At 40.5% G+C, this 14493-nt stretch overlaps 1 protein-coding gene and 1 non-coding gene across 3 annotated transcripts in view; one reads left to right on the forward strand and one right to left on the reverse strand.

Moving 5' to 3' along the window:
- SEC22C (SEC22 homolog C, vesicle trafficking protein) overlaps positions 1 to 14493 on the forward strand; it is a 34743-nt gene that overhangs the window by 7230 nt on the left and 13020 nt on the right. For both annotated transcript variants that reach the window (XM_045436998.1, XM_045436997.1), the window contains 2 exons: positions 10221 to 10429; positions 14074 to 14237. In XM_045436998.1, coding sequence (XP_045292954.1) covers positions 10248 to 10429; positions 14074 to 14237 — 346 coding nt within the window. In that variant the 5' untranslated portion in view covers positions 10221 to 10247. The remainder of the gene's footprint in view (positions 1 to 10220; positions 10430 to 14073; positions 14238 to 14493) is intronic.
- On the reverse strand, positions 3996 to 4101 carry LOC123576242. Its single transcript, XR_006701262.1, has one exon. It is a non-coding gene; the product is annotated as a U6 spliceosomal RNA (small nuclear RNA).

Below are 14493 nucleotides of genomic sequence, written 5' to 3' on the forward strand. Positions count from 1 at the left end.
GGGATAAATGCCCAGGAGTGTGATTGATAGATCATATGTTAATTTCATGTTTAGTTTTGTTTTTTAAAGTTTATTTATTTTGAGAGAGAGAGAGGGAGAGAAGCACAAGCAAGGGGAGAGGCAGAGAGAGAGAGAGGAGAGAGAGAATCCCAAGCAGGCACTATGCTGTCAGCGCAGAACTTGACATGGGGCTCAATCTCAAAACCTTGAGATCATGACCTGAGCTGAAATCAAGAATCGGATGCTTAACCGACTGAGCCACCCAGGCGCCCTTGCATGTTTAATTTTAAGACACTGCCAAAAAAAATAAATAAATAAAAGTAAAGGACACTGCCAAACTATTTTCCAGAGCGACTCTACCATTTTATAGTCTTACCAGCAATGTATGAGAGATCCACTTCCTCCGTGTGCCTTGACAGCATTCACTTTAAAAAAAATCTTAGGTGTTTTCACAGGTATAGAGCATTATCTTATTGTGATCTTAAGTTACTATCCCTGACTTGTTAGTGATGCTGAACATCTTTTCATGTGCTTATTTGCCATCTGTATATTCTTTTTGGTGAAATGTCTGTTCACGTACTTTGCCCATTTTCTAACTGGATTTTTTTAACCGTTGAGTTTTGAGAATTCTTTATAAATTCTAGATATACAGAGACCCTTATCAGATATGTGGTCTACAGATATTTTCTTCCAGTCGTTGGATTGTCCATATTCTTTCTCCTTTTCACATGAGCTTTTGCAGATCTAATGTTTCTAATTTGATGAAATCCAATTTACTGATTTTTGTGTATTATGCTTTTGTTGTCATGTCTAAGAACTCATCCCCAAGTCCTGAAGATCTTCTCTTACATTTTCTTCCATTTTTATAGTTTTACTTCTTAGATTTACATTTATGATCCATTTTGAATTGACTTTTATGTAAGGTGTGAGGTTTGGGTCAATATTTTTTTTTTCTATAGCTATCCATTGCTTTGGCACCAAATATTGAAAAAATTGTCCTCCCTCCATTGAATTGCTTTTGCACCATTGTTGAAAATAATTTAGCTGTACTGCTGTAGATCTATTTCTTTGTTCTCTCTTCTGTTCTATTGATCTGTGTGTCTGTTCCTCTGCCAATACCACACAATGTTGACTACCGTAGCTATATAATAAGTCTTGAAATGGAATGGCATGGTTCCTTCCACTTTATTCCTTTTCAAAGTTGTTTTAGCTATCTTAGTTTCTTTGCCTTCCCATATAAATTTTAGAATACTCTATCTTTACAAACTGTCATTCTGATATTTTTATAGGAATTACATGATACCCTTATGTCAGTTTGGTGGAGAATTAACATCTTTACTATGTTGAGTTATCCAATCTGTGAACATGATGTATTTTCTCATTTAAAACTTTTTTTTGACTTCTTTCAGCAGTGTTTTGTAGTTTTCATAGAAGTCTGTACATGTATTGTTAGATTTATAAGTATTTTATTTTAAAAATTATAGCTTTATTGGGATCTTTTTTTGGTGTGATTGTAAATGGTATTTTATTTTTAATTTCGGTTTCTATGTGTTCTTGCTAGTTTATAGAAGTACATTGATTTTTGTATGTTGATATTATGTCTTGCAACCTTGTTGAACTCAATAGTTCTAGAAGGTTTTTTTGGTGGGCTGCTCAGGATTTTTCATGTAGATGATTTTGTCATCTGCAAATAGGAGTAGTTTTGTTTCTTCCTTTCCTATCTTTATACCTTTTATTTCTGTTTCTTGCCTTGTTGCACTGAGTAGAACTTCCAGTAATGTGTTGAAAAATAGTTGTGAGAGCAGACATCCTTGTTCCTGATTTTAGAGAGAAAGCATTCAGTCTTTAACCATTAAGTATGATGTTAACTGGAGGCTTTTTGTAGATGCTCTTCCTCTAATTGACGAAGTTCACCTCTGGTCCTATTTTGCTGAAAGTTTTATCATGAAGCAGGGTTGAATTTTGTCAGACACCCTTTCTGTATTAATTGATATCATTTTTTTTGGTCTTTTAATATCATGGATTATAGTGGTTGATTTTACTATGTTAAGCCAGCCTTGCATCCTGGAATAAATCTCATTTGGTTATGATGTCTGATTCTTTTTATTATATTGCTGATTTCTAGTTACTAATATTTTGTTAAGGATTTTCACATATAAATTCATGAGTATTATTGGTCTACAGTTTTCTGGGTTTAATATCAAGGTAATACTAGTTTCATAAAATGAATTTGGAATTATTTCCTCCTCTTTTATTTTTTGGAAGAGATTGTGTGTAATTGGTGTTAATTCCTTTTTACATGTTTGGTAGTATCCTCCAGTGAAACCATCTGGACTTGGAGATTTCAGAGTTTTAAAATTACAAATGAAAATTTCTTAATAGGAAATTTAGTTATAAGATTGTTTAAATTACATGTTTCATATTGGGTTGAATTGTGGTAGTGTTTTTTTAAGGAATTGACCATTTTACCTACATTGTCACATTTATGGGTGTAGAGTTGTTTATAGTATTCCATTGTTTATTTTTTTGATGTCCATAGTGTCTATAGTGATATTTCCTATCTGATTCTTGATATTAGTAATATGTCTCTTGTCTAGTTTTTTCTTTGTTGTTTTGGTAGAGATTTGTCAATGTTGTTGATCTTTTGAAAGGACTAAAATTTTATCTCATTGATTTCCTCTATTACTTTTCTGTTCCTAGTTTCATTGGTTTCTATTATTTCCTTCCTCCTGCCTGCTTTGGGTTTTTTGTTTGTTTGTTTTCAGTTTGTTTTTGTTTTTTGCTCTTCTTTTTCTAGTTTCTTGACATGTGAGCTTAAGTTACTATTTTGAGACTTTTCCTCTTTTTTAATGATAGCATTTGGTGCAGTAAATTTCCCTCTTAGCACTACTTTAGCTGTGTCTCACAAATTTTGATAGGTTTTCCTTTTTATTCAGTTCAGTGTATTTTTAAATTTCCTTTGAGACTTCCTTTTTGACTCATTGATTATTTAAAAGTGTGTTGTTTAATTTTTAAGTGTTTGGAGGTTTTTAGTGCCTCTCTTTGATTAATTTCTATTTTGGTTACATTGTGGTCCCAGAACATACTCTGTGTGCATTTTTAAAATTTGTTGAGGTTTGTTTTATGACCCACGTCTATCTTGCCATATGTTCTGTCAGTGCTTGAAAGGAACTCTGTTGTTGGATGGAGTGTTCTATAAATGTTGATTACCTACTTTTGTAGATAGTGATGTTAAGATCTCCTATATCTTTGCTGGTTTTCCATCAATTGTTAAGAGTGATGTTGAAGTTTTCAACTGTAATTTTGTGGATTTGTCTATTTCTCCTTTCACTTTATCAATTTTGCTTCACCTATTTTACACCCCTATTATTTAGTGCATATACATTTAGTTTTATGTCTTCTTGGTAGATGTATTCTTTTATCATTATGTAATGTTTTTCTCCATCTTTGGAAATTTTCTTTGCTTTGAAGTCTGCTTATGATATTAATATAACTTACTCTTTCTTTTGATTAATGTTTGCATGGTATATTTATTCATTTACTTTCAATATACCTATATTGCTTTTTTTTTTTAATTTTTTTAATGTTTTATTTATTTTTGAGACAGGGAGAGACAGAGCATGAACAGGGGAGAGTCAGAGAGAGGGAGACACAGAATCTTAAACAGGCTCCCGGCTCTGAGCTGTCAGCACAGAGCCCGACGTGGGGCTCGAACTCACGGACCAAGAGATCATGCATGACCTGAGCTGAAGTCGGCTGCTCAACCGACTGAGCCACTCAGGCGCCCCTATACCTATATTGTTATATTTGATGTGAATTTCTTGTAGAAAGTAAATAATTGGATCATGTGTTTTATCCACTTTATCAATTTCTGTCTTTAATTATGTATTTTGACCGTTTACATTTACTGTAATCATTGATATGTTAGGGCTTAATATGGTCTTTTACTTTTTGTTTTCTGTTTTTTCTGTTTTCTTTCTTCTTTATTTATTTTTTTAAATATGGAACGCTTCATGAATTTGTGACATCCTTGCACGGTGGCTACACTAATCTTCTCTGTATCGTTCCAATTTTTAGTATATGTGCTGCCAAAGTGAGCACTAAAATTCTGTTTTCTTTTTTCCTGTATTCCTGTGAATAATTCAGACATCTTTTAGAAGTCCATTTGTATTTACGTATGGTGTTTTTGAATGTATCTCTTTGTATAGCTTTTTCAGTGGTTGCTCTAGTATACACCTGTGTACATATGCGTACTTATATATGCATGTATGTACATCTATGTTTGTGCATATTTATGATTTATCAGTTTCCTGCAGACAGGATTTTACCATTTCAAGTGAAGCATTGAAACTTTACCTGCCTTTACATCTCTGTACCCGCCATTACTAATTGTCTTAAATATTTCCTCTAAATACATTGAGAGTATCAGAAATGTTCTAGTAACTGCTTCAGTCATCCAATATAACTTACAAAACTCATAACTTACAAAACTCATGAGAAGAATAGTCTATTGTATTTTCCCATGTTTTTATTCTCTTTGAGTTTGTTTTTGTTTCCCAAGTTTCCTTCTTTTATCATTTCCTTTTTGTTTAGAGAACTTCCTTTAGCCATTCTCTTAGAGCAGGTGTGCTGGCAACAAATTCTTTTAGTCTTCTTCATCTAAATATGTTTTAATTTTCCTTTCCTTTTTGAAGGATATTTTTGCTGAAAATACAGAATTCTGGGTTGGCAGTTCTTTTCTCTTAGCACTTTAAAAACGTGCTTCCTTTTGGCCTCCATGGTTTCTGTGAGAAATTTGCTGTCGTTTGAATTGTTTTCCCCCCTCTGTATTATTTTCTGCTGCTTTTAAGATTTTTTCTGTCTTTAGTTTTCTTAAGTTTGTTACTTTTGTTGGCATGGATTTCCTTAGGTTTATCCTTTCTGGGGTTTATTCTTTTTTTTAAACACATTTTTTAATGTTTTTATTTATTTTTTGAGAGAGAGACAAAGCACAAGTAGGGGAGGGTCAGAGAAAGGCACAGAATCCAGAGCAGGCTCCAGACTCTGAGCTGTCAGCACAGAGCCTGACGCGGGGCTCGAACCCATGAGCAGTGAGATCATGACCTGAGCCAAAGTCAGGTGGCTCAACCAACTGAGCCACCCAGGTGCCCCTGGGATTTATTCTTTTTGAATCTGTTGCCTTATGTCTTTTGCCAAATTTGGGAAGTTTTCAGACATTTCTTTGAATACTTTTTCAGTCCTACCCTCTTTCTCCTCTCCTTAGGACTCCAGTGACAGGTGTGTTAGATAATTTGTTATAGTCCCACAGTCCCTGAGGCTCTGTATAATATTTTTCAATCTAACTTCTCTTAGATTGTTTAAATTAAGTAATTTTTATGTTCTGTCTTCATGTTTACTGATTCGATTCCTTCTTCTGTCCCCTCCATTTTGCTGTTGAGCTCATCTATTGAGTTTTTTACTTCAGTTATTATATTTTTTTACATTCTAAAACTTCCCTTTGGTTTTTTATACCTTCTATTACTTTGCTGAGACTTTTAATTCTTCATTTGTTTCAAGTGTGTTTATATTGCTCATTGAAGCATTTTATGATGGTTTATTTTATTTTTTTATTAAAAATTAAAAAAAAAATTTTTTAATGTTTATTTTTGAGACAGAGAGAGACAGAGCCTGAGTGGGGAAGGGGCAGAGAGAGAGGGAGACACAGAATCCGAGGCAGGTTCCAGGCTCTGAACTGTCAGTACAGAGCGTGATGTGGGGCTTGAACTCATGAACCCTGAATTCATGACCTGGGCCAAAGTCGGACACTTAACTGACTGAGCCACCCAGGCACCCCTATGATGGTTACTTTAAAGTTTATCGTCTTGATGTTGGCATCAGTTGATGGTCTCTTCTTATTCAATTTCAGATCTTCCTGGTTCGTAGTATGACCAGTGATTTTTTTTTTTATTAAAACCTGGACATTTGGGGTGTTATGAGACTCTGGATCTTATTTAGATCTGTTTTAGTTGGCCTTTGTTGACACTGTGTTAGCAGGGGTGGTGGAGGTACTATCTCATTACTTCCAGGTGGGAGTAAAAGTTCAGGTTTCCCCACTGGGCCTCTTTTGGGTCCCTGAAGAGAAGGGGATTTCTGTTTCCTTAATGATACAATGGGAGAGGCTGGCTCTTTGCTGCCTGTAGCTCCCTACCTGATCTCTGACACTCCAGCAGTGTGGAGAGTTGGTGGGGACACCTCATTACTGCCAAGCAAAAATAGAAGTCTGGGCTCTTATTTCAGCCTTTGTTGTGGGTATATGATGGCTGCAGTTTTTCTGTGGTGTTTGACTGGAGTAGAATGTTTTTGTCTAAACCTTTACTGTTTTGCTAGGCTGCGCGCACCTTTCCTGGTTCTTTGGCTGGAGAGACCAGGCTCTTTTTCATCGTTGGGCTTTTTTTTTTTCTTTTTTCCTGCCTGCATTCATTGGCATTTCTGGGTTGCCGGTTTCTCCAGCACCAAGACTAGGATATCTGAGGCAAAAAGAAAATTGAGCAAACTCATAACTGTGCCATTCCTCAGGTTCCAAAGTCCCTAGCCAGTCTGCTTTCCTGTCCCCACCTTTCAGATGTTTGTTTATGTTTATGTTGTATATAGTGTCCATATTTTTTATACCACTATTAGTGGGAGTAGGAAAAAAGCCCTTCACTCTGCCTTTTCAGAAGCAAAGGCCCCCAGTTCATTCTTTTTTGAGCAGTGGTCAGATCTCTTATGCAAGTACAGATCATCTCATCATAGTTCATAATCTGAATTTGCAAACATCAGCTCCCTACAGTATGCAAAGCTCTTACCAAGCGCTGTGAGGACACAAAGATGAGTCTCTCCCTATTTGTATTAATTTTTTTTTCATTTTTTAGAATACAAAGTACATTTTCAAAAAGGGGAAAACAATGTTGTCTCTGTTCTTAGACTCTAACACAGCAGTGTGTAAAATCCCTCCACCTCTCAGGCAGCTGTCGTCCTGTATGTTTACACACTCATATGTATACACAAACACAAGTAACACTTAATATCCCAGTATCCCCTTCATTTAAGCATCAGAAAAAATTTTAAATATCTTAAATGTATGTGGGTTTCACTAGTTTCCAGTACTAGTAACTTGGGAGAACTGACCAACAGTTTTATTTATTTTGAATGCTATTGTTTGGTCACCCAAAGGATCAAGTGGGTCAAGTAGAGAATCTAAAGGGACAGTTGTGTCCTTTAGAGAGTGGTAGAACTCGTTCTTAGATTACTATCACTTGTAAAAGTTCACTGTTTTCTTTTATTGGTTTAACACGATACCTGGCACATGGCAGATGCTCTATAAAAACAGCACTAGAGAGGATATTTGGGGGTTGACAGTTGGAATACATGTATATTGCTTTTCCTTTAAAGAGCAGAGAATTTACTCAGCCCCCTAAGCAGTGTCTTTCTTATTTTGCCTTGGGGCGTTTCTGTCCAGTCTCTGACTCTCTTGGTATCTCATTAATTCATTGTCTTTCTCGCGTTCTCTGTTTTAGGCGTGGTGTGTGTGTGGGGGGGGTGGGGGGTGGGGGAGGGCTCAGTGTCTTTATATTGTTCTTTCTTATCTAGTAGTGTTTTTAGAAACATCTTCATTACAAGTATTCTTTTTTTTTTTTTTTAAGAGAGAGAGTGTGTGCGCGTGAGTGCACACCAGCAGGGGAGGGGGCAGAAGGAGAGGATGAGAGAATCTTAAGCAGGCTCCGTGCCCAGCACAGAGCCCATCTCAGAGCCCTTCTTGGGGGCTTGATCTCCCAACCATGAGATCATGACCTGAGCCAAAATCGAGAGTTGGACGCTTAATTTACTGAGCCACCCGGACACCCCTTAATTACAAGTATTCTTAAACACTCCTCTACATGCATTGCAGAATAGTTACAACTTGCATGCACTGAAATAACACTGTTCTCAAGGTAGCAAGCAAGTTGTCATTCTTGTTTTGCTCCTAAGGCCTAGTCTCAAGTTGATCTTATAGTCTTCCCCTGTCTCTATCAGGGCTTTGTGCCTGTAAGTCTTTAAAAATTTATTTCTAGGGGCGCCTGGGTGGCTCAGTCGGTTAAGCGTCCGACTTCGGCTCAGGTCATGATCTCGCGGTCCGTGTTCGAGCCCCGTGTGGGGCTCTGTGCTGACAGCTTAGAGCCTGGAGCCTGCTTCGGCTTCTGTGCCTCCCTCTCTCTCTGCCCCTCCCCTGCTCATGCTCTGTCTCTCTCTGTCTCAAAAATAAACATTAAAAAAAAATTATTTCTAAATTAAATATTTCAAGCATTCACGAAAGTATAAGAAGGTCATGAGATTAGCCGCAACACACCCAATCCCTGATGACCTCTTTGGTACCAGAGGCCTCAGCGTTGGCCAAGCAGCTGGGGTGCGGCCCACATGGCCTTCTGGCAGTTGACAGGGCCTGCCACTGGCGCTGGGAATTTAGCAATTTTGTGTGTGGAGGTATTTTTCCTGGGGCTTTTCACATGTTTACTCTTGAATGGAAAGTGTGGGGAGATGGGACAAACGGACTTTGTAGGATCTATTGGCTAGTAGACCAAGTTTTCTTTTGGCTTTCTCTTGTTTTTATACCACTGCAGTCTCTTCATGGGTAAAATGGGAAGAATTATTCATTTATGCATTCCAGATAGGGTGTTTATTCTTAGAACCTACACTTAGGTGATGGAAATGAAAAATTAGTAAAATAGAGAACAAGGAGATAGGGTCTCTGAGAATTCGGAGGAGGTGGAAGACTTCCAGCCAGACAAGCCTGGGAAGGGGTCATGGAAAGGGTGGCTGCGGATTTGGATATGGGGAGATCAGAGGAGGAACAGGCAGAGGAAAAGAATCCATAGAGGCACAGAGGTGAAGAGAGTAGTGTGCATCATGGGGGTTCCCCTTTCCTACTGCTCGTAGGAGTTGAGAGGCCAAATAAGGTGACGTATTTGGAGTTCTTTGAAAGAAAAGCCCACCAATGTGTATACCTATTACCATCCTATCAAGTAGAGGACCTCACGAACAAAATCTGTGAAATGGGGGGCGCCTGGGTGGCGCAGTCGGTTGGGCGTCCGACTTCAGCCGGGTCATGATCTCGCGGTCCTTGAGTTCGAGCCCCGCATCAGGCTCTGGGCTGATGGCTCAGGGCCTGGAGCCTGTTTCCGATTCTGTGTCTCCCTCTCTCTCTGACCCTCCCCCGTTCATGCTCTATCTCTCTCTGTCCCAAAAATAAATAAACGTTGAAAATCTGTGAAATGGGATGTGTGGGTGCATGGAAAGACCCATTAAAGCTACGCTGGCCACCTCACTAACCCCTGGTTGCGGGCTGCCACGGCCTACGTGTGTAGGTTATGGCCTGTGCAAGCACCTGCAGAGTTAGCAGATGGGGCCAAAACCCAGCCAGGCTCTGCCAGGCTCTCTTTTCACCCTGAGAAGCGTTTTGGTCCGATTTGCCAAAGGCACCACGAGGGCTCAAGATCTGATTCCTTTTGTTGCTTAATAGTGCCCACATTTCATGGCCAAATATTGAGTAACTTACTGTAGTATAATTTGCTAAATGACTTCCTTTAGCCATCTGTAGGGACTCAGTCATCATTTCGAAGACTGGCTTGGGATCAAACACTTGGAGAAATTCAGGAGGACATGCTATACTCCCTCGGTTCCATTTTTACCTTCTGTTCTCCTTGCCACCAACTTCAGGTTGGATGCTCAGAATCCCTCTACTGCAGGTGAGGATAAGACAACAAAACTGCTCAGCACCTACCTGCCTGGGTGACCTGAAACGCATAGGTCACTGGGCCCCATCCCTGCTGCTTCAGTGTCTGGTGTTTCCTGTCCCTTCGGGGCCGTCTTGCTACCTGTGTCCTACTACCCACTGTCATTGCTGCTGCTCCTGAGCCTTTCTGGCGCTGCTTCCTTGCTTCTCCATTCCTTTCTCCCTCATCCTAGTTGGTAGACTTCTGGAAAGGGAGAGATTCATTAGAGAGAAGGGAAAGGAGGATTATAAGTGAAGAAGAGACAGGAAGGAAAATGAAGGGATGAAGACAGGCCGTGACCTAGGAGTAGAGGCCAGGGAAGTAATAATAAAGGCAACATTTGCAGTTACAGTGGGGTGAGGGTGAAACAGCCAGAAAGGACGTTTCAAGGGCAGGGGGCGTCTCTCTTACCATCGTCTGCCTTCAGTAACAAGGTGCCCTTGCTTTCCTCAGGTGTCCTCATGACTTCCCCTGCAGACCATGTCTATGATCCTTTTTGCCTGTGTGGTGAGGGTGAGGGATGGACTGCCCCTCTCGGCCTCCACTGACTTTTACCACACCCAGGATTTTCTGGAATGCAGGAGACGGCTCAAGACTTTAGCCTTGCGACTGACCCAGTACCCAGGTCGAGGTTCTGCAGAAGGACGTGACTTCAGTATACAGTAAGCAAGCATGCTCACTCTTCCACAACATCCGCAAACTTGGGTTTACTTTTAACCATACGTTGGGGTAACATGAGGCCGATCACACTGTGTGTTAAGAGTAGGTCTGCCGTCAGACAGCAGTCTGAGGTTGTGTGCATTTACAGCCATCGGATCAAGGGGGTGTGCTGTTCCCACTCTTGCCCTTCTGTTGGTGGGGTTGCTCTTGAGTGTCGGGAGACCTGGGTTCAATCAGTTTTCATGTCTGTAGTTTGGTAGTTTATTCTGCATTAGATGGAGGGGTGGAAAAGCTGAGGAAGGGGGAGAAGTGTAGGGTATAATGTCAGGGAGGGAAAAGGATGAGAGTAGGAAAGCCAAGAAAATAAAAGACTTCTAATTCTTGCCTTTAATTTTTTACTTTTTAAATTTTTCACCTGTTTGGTTTTTAAATTTAAATTAAAAATTTTTTTATTATGTAATGGAGCAGGGGAGTGAATAATGAGCACAGGTAGGTCCCTTTTCCTAGGGAACTTAAAGGCTAAGGAGGGAACAAGAGAAATACCTAACTGAATATAATACAGTAGGGAAAATGCTCCAGTGGAAGCATTTTCTAGTAAGAATGGCTAGTATTGTTGAGTGGTTTCTATATGTCAGGCATTGTTCTAAGTGCTTTATTGGCCTGTGAGGTGGGTGACAGTATCATACGTGTTTTACAGAGGAGGAAACAGGTTAAGTGACTTAGCTGAGGTTGTCCTGTTAGTAAGTGGTAGGGCCCAGATTTGAATACAGGCAGCTGGGCCCCAAGGGCTGCTCCTCATGTGTTCTGTCATTTCTTACTCTAGGACTAAGATTCACAAAGCCATTCTACAGGAGGGCGCAGGGGTTGGCAGGTTTTGAAGTATCACAACGGCTTGTCATAGATTTTATGTCATTGTTTTCCATTATTTGGGCCCTCATTTGCCAAGTTCCTCCTGCTCCCTTTGAACACTAAATTTTTAGTTGACCTGATAAGGTAGGGTGCTTTTAGGGGAATTCAGCCTCAGAATCTGAAAAACAAAAGGAAAAGGCCAGGCTTGACCTGGGGCTTGCTCGTGTCGTTGGGCAAGAGGGGGCCTGCCTGAAGGGGGCGCCAGGTAGCAAACACATGCGGCTGTTACCTGTGGTGTGGGCTCTGGGGGCTCAGGAGCCAAAGGTGAGCTGCCTCTGTCCGCATTTGTGCCTCCTTTCTCTGGGTGCCCAAAACCACTATCCTTCATGCCCCTCCCTCATTACGCTCTGATTCTCTAACACCTTATGGGATCTTGGTGCTACGCCTCAAACCTTTCTCTGTTAAGAAAACATCTTTGGCATCAAATGAAATTATGGGTGCTTTAGTCATTTTTTGAAAACTAGAATATAAAACGTTCTGCTCATTTGTATTTTGAATTAAATATTCACCATTATTTTCACAGATGAAACTGAAGTTTGTGGTTTTTTTTTTTTTTTTCTGTACAGGTGGGCAGTACTATAGCTTATTTTATAGTTAAGGAGTTGAGTTATGTTCCTACGGTTACCATAACAAATTAAAACAACAGAAATTTATTCTCCCACTGTTCTGGAGCCCAGAAGTCTAGAATCGCGGTGTCTGCAGGGCAGTGCTGTCTTGGAGGTTCTAAGGAAGACTCCTTCCCATGCCTCTCTACTACCTTCTAGTGGTTGCTGGCAGTCTTTGTCATTCCATGTCTTTTAGAAGAGTTACTACAATCTCTGCCTTCTTGGTTACATGGCCTTCTTCCCCTCGGTCTCTAAAACCAAATTTCATACCGGTCATTGGATGGAGGCCTACCCTAATCCATTATAATCTCATTTCATCTTAATTGTATCTGCAAAGACTGTTTCCAAATAAGGTCATGTTCACGGGTACTGGGAGTTAGGACTTGGGCCTATTTTTTGGGAGATACAAGTCAGCCCACAAATAGGGGCTTCTGGAAAATTCCTTGTATAAGGAGCAGGTTGTCTTTTTTTTTTTTTTAATTGACAAAAGTTTTTATATACAGACTTGCAATTATGAAAAGATGATAGAACAATATAACTGTAAAACTCTTTTCCAGAAACATTCTGAAATGTGAGTAAATGTATATGAGAAATTATTTTAAATGTGTAGCTGAGCTTAAAATAAAGAATTCCCAAGGTGCCAGAAATGATGGGGAACAGAGTATCAGGGTGTGGTAAGTGTGTGAGCTGACATTGAGGCTCTTGGGTAATAAGTCAGTCATGGTATACTCAGGGCTTGAGTTTCAGTACCCATTAAGGGAGAGGCCTTTGGGCTTGAGGTGTTGTGAGAAGACCCATGAATGAAGAAGGGATTCTTGTGAGGCCACACACAGCCCAGGTGGAATGACAATAGGTGAGAAATAGCCACCCACCAGTACAGGGTAGCTCATCTCTACCTGGCTTTGAATGGGAAGGAAACACAAAATCTCATCTAAGAAATTGAAACCCAGCTTCTGTGCCTCCTGTAGGATTGGAGTTTGAGTTTATACTCTCCATGGTCTAGGAATTCCTAAACAAGGTTCAGCTCTCAGTTTTGGTTCCAGACTGATGACACTCCTGGAGTAGCTGGCCAGAGCAAATGGAAAACCACTTTGGAAGGGACGATACCACCAATGCTGCACATAAAACCACTCTGGAAGAAGTGTGCCACAACTCAGTGCTCGAGAGATTCTTAAAGAAGGAAAAAAGAAAAAAAGCTCCACACTGGTCCCCTCTCACCAAAAGTTACAGGACAGCAGAGGAGACACTCTACAATGAGTGTGAGTCAATAGACACCACAGACAGGAGAACTCGAGTCCCCAGAACTTCAAATGGTAGCATGACATTCTGAAAAGTGGTAGAAAAAGGAGAGAACCCTGCATTTATTTTATGAAACCAGAATCACCCTAATACCACAACCAGATAAAGATAGTGCAGGAAAGGAAAATTACAGGCCAATATTACTTTGCATAGACACAAAAATCCTAAATAAAACATTAGCAAACTATATCCAGTAAGTTGTGTGTATGTGCATATGTACAAACTCATAACCTCTTGGCTTTATTTCAGGATGGCAGGATGATTTAACATTAGAAAGCTATTGATGTGGATTAAAGAAAAAAAATATTTTCCTCAATAGATGCAGAGAAGTCTGAGGCTACTTCTCCCTCATGAAGCGTGCATCCTTCGTGCACAAATTAGTAGGAGTGATTGCACACTGTCAGTGGCAAATAACTGCTGTCTGTTTCAATTTTTTTTTTTACATTTATTTATTTTTGAGAGACAGAGAGAGCACAAATGGGGAGGGGCAGAGAGAGAAGGGGACAGAATCTGAAGCAGGCTGCAGGCTCTGAGCTGTCAGCACAGAGCCTGACACGGGGCTCGAACTCAAAAACCGTGAGATCATGACCTGAGCCGAAGTTGGACGCTCAACCAACTGAGCCACCCAGGTGCCCCAACTGCTCTCTATTTTAGAGAAAGGACAAGAGAGTCCCAGGGAGGTCCAGCTGAAGGGACTGTATGCATGCAGCAAACAGCTCCAGGGCTGTTCAAGGCCAAGGAAGAGCAGGGCAGAAGCATCGTTGTGTCTGAATATGGGATGGGAATACAGGGGTCTGTTCCCCGGTAATGGAGATGCTGCCCTTTTGTTTCAGTTTCTCTTCGTTGGGGGATGTGGCTTGCATGGCTATCTGCTCCCGCCAGTGTCCAGCGGCCATGGCCTTCTGCTTCCTGGAGACCGTGTGGTGGGAATTCACAGCTTCCTATGACACCACCTGTATTGGCCTAGCCTCCAGGCCATACGCCTTTCTCGAATTTGGTTTGTAACCCTCTTTCTTATTTACTGTTCTCTCACGGCATCGTATGTGTAGAATTAATGGTTTAGATTTGGCTTTGACCATCAGGGAAAACCACTGCAGGGGCTATAACATGTCACTGGAGATCAGTTTTGTACCAAGAGATTTCAGTGAAGGAGCGGCCTGGAGAGCTTGAAGGTTTAACGCTGGCTCTTCATCTCTTCAGAGCCTGAGGCAGGTTGGGGAGTGGTGAAACTTGTATCGATTATTCACCACAGC

The sequence above is a fragment of the Leopardus geoffroyi genome, chromosome C2 (assembly GCF_018350155.1).
Source record: "Leopardus geoffroyi isolate Oge1 chromosome C2, O.geoffroyi_Oge1_pat1.0, whole genome shotgun sequence".
In the NCBI taxonomy this organism is placed as follows: Eukaryota; Metazoa; Chordata; class Mammalia; order Carnivora; family Felidae; genus Leopardus; species Leopardus geoffroyi.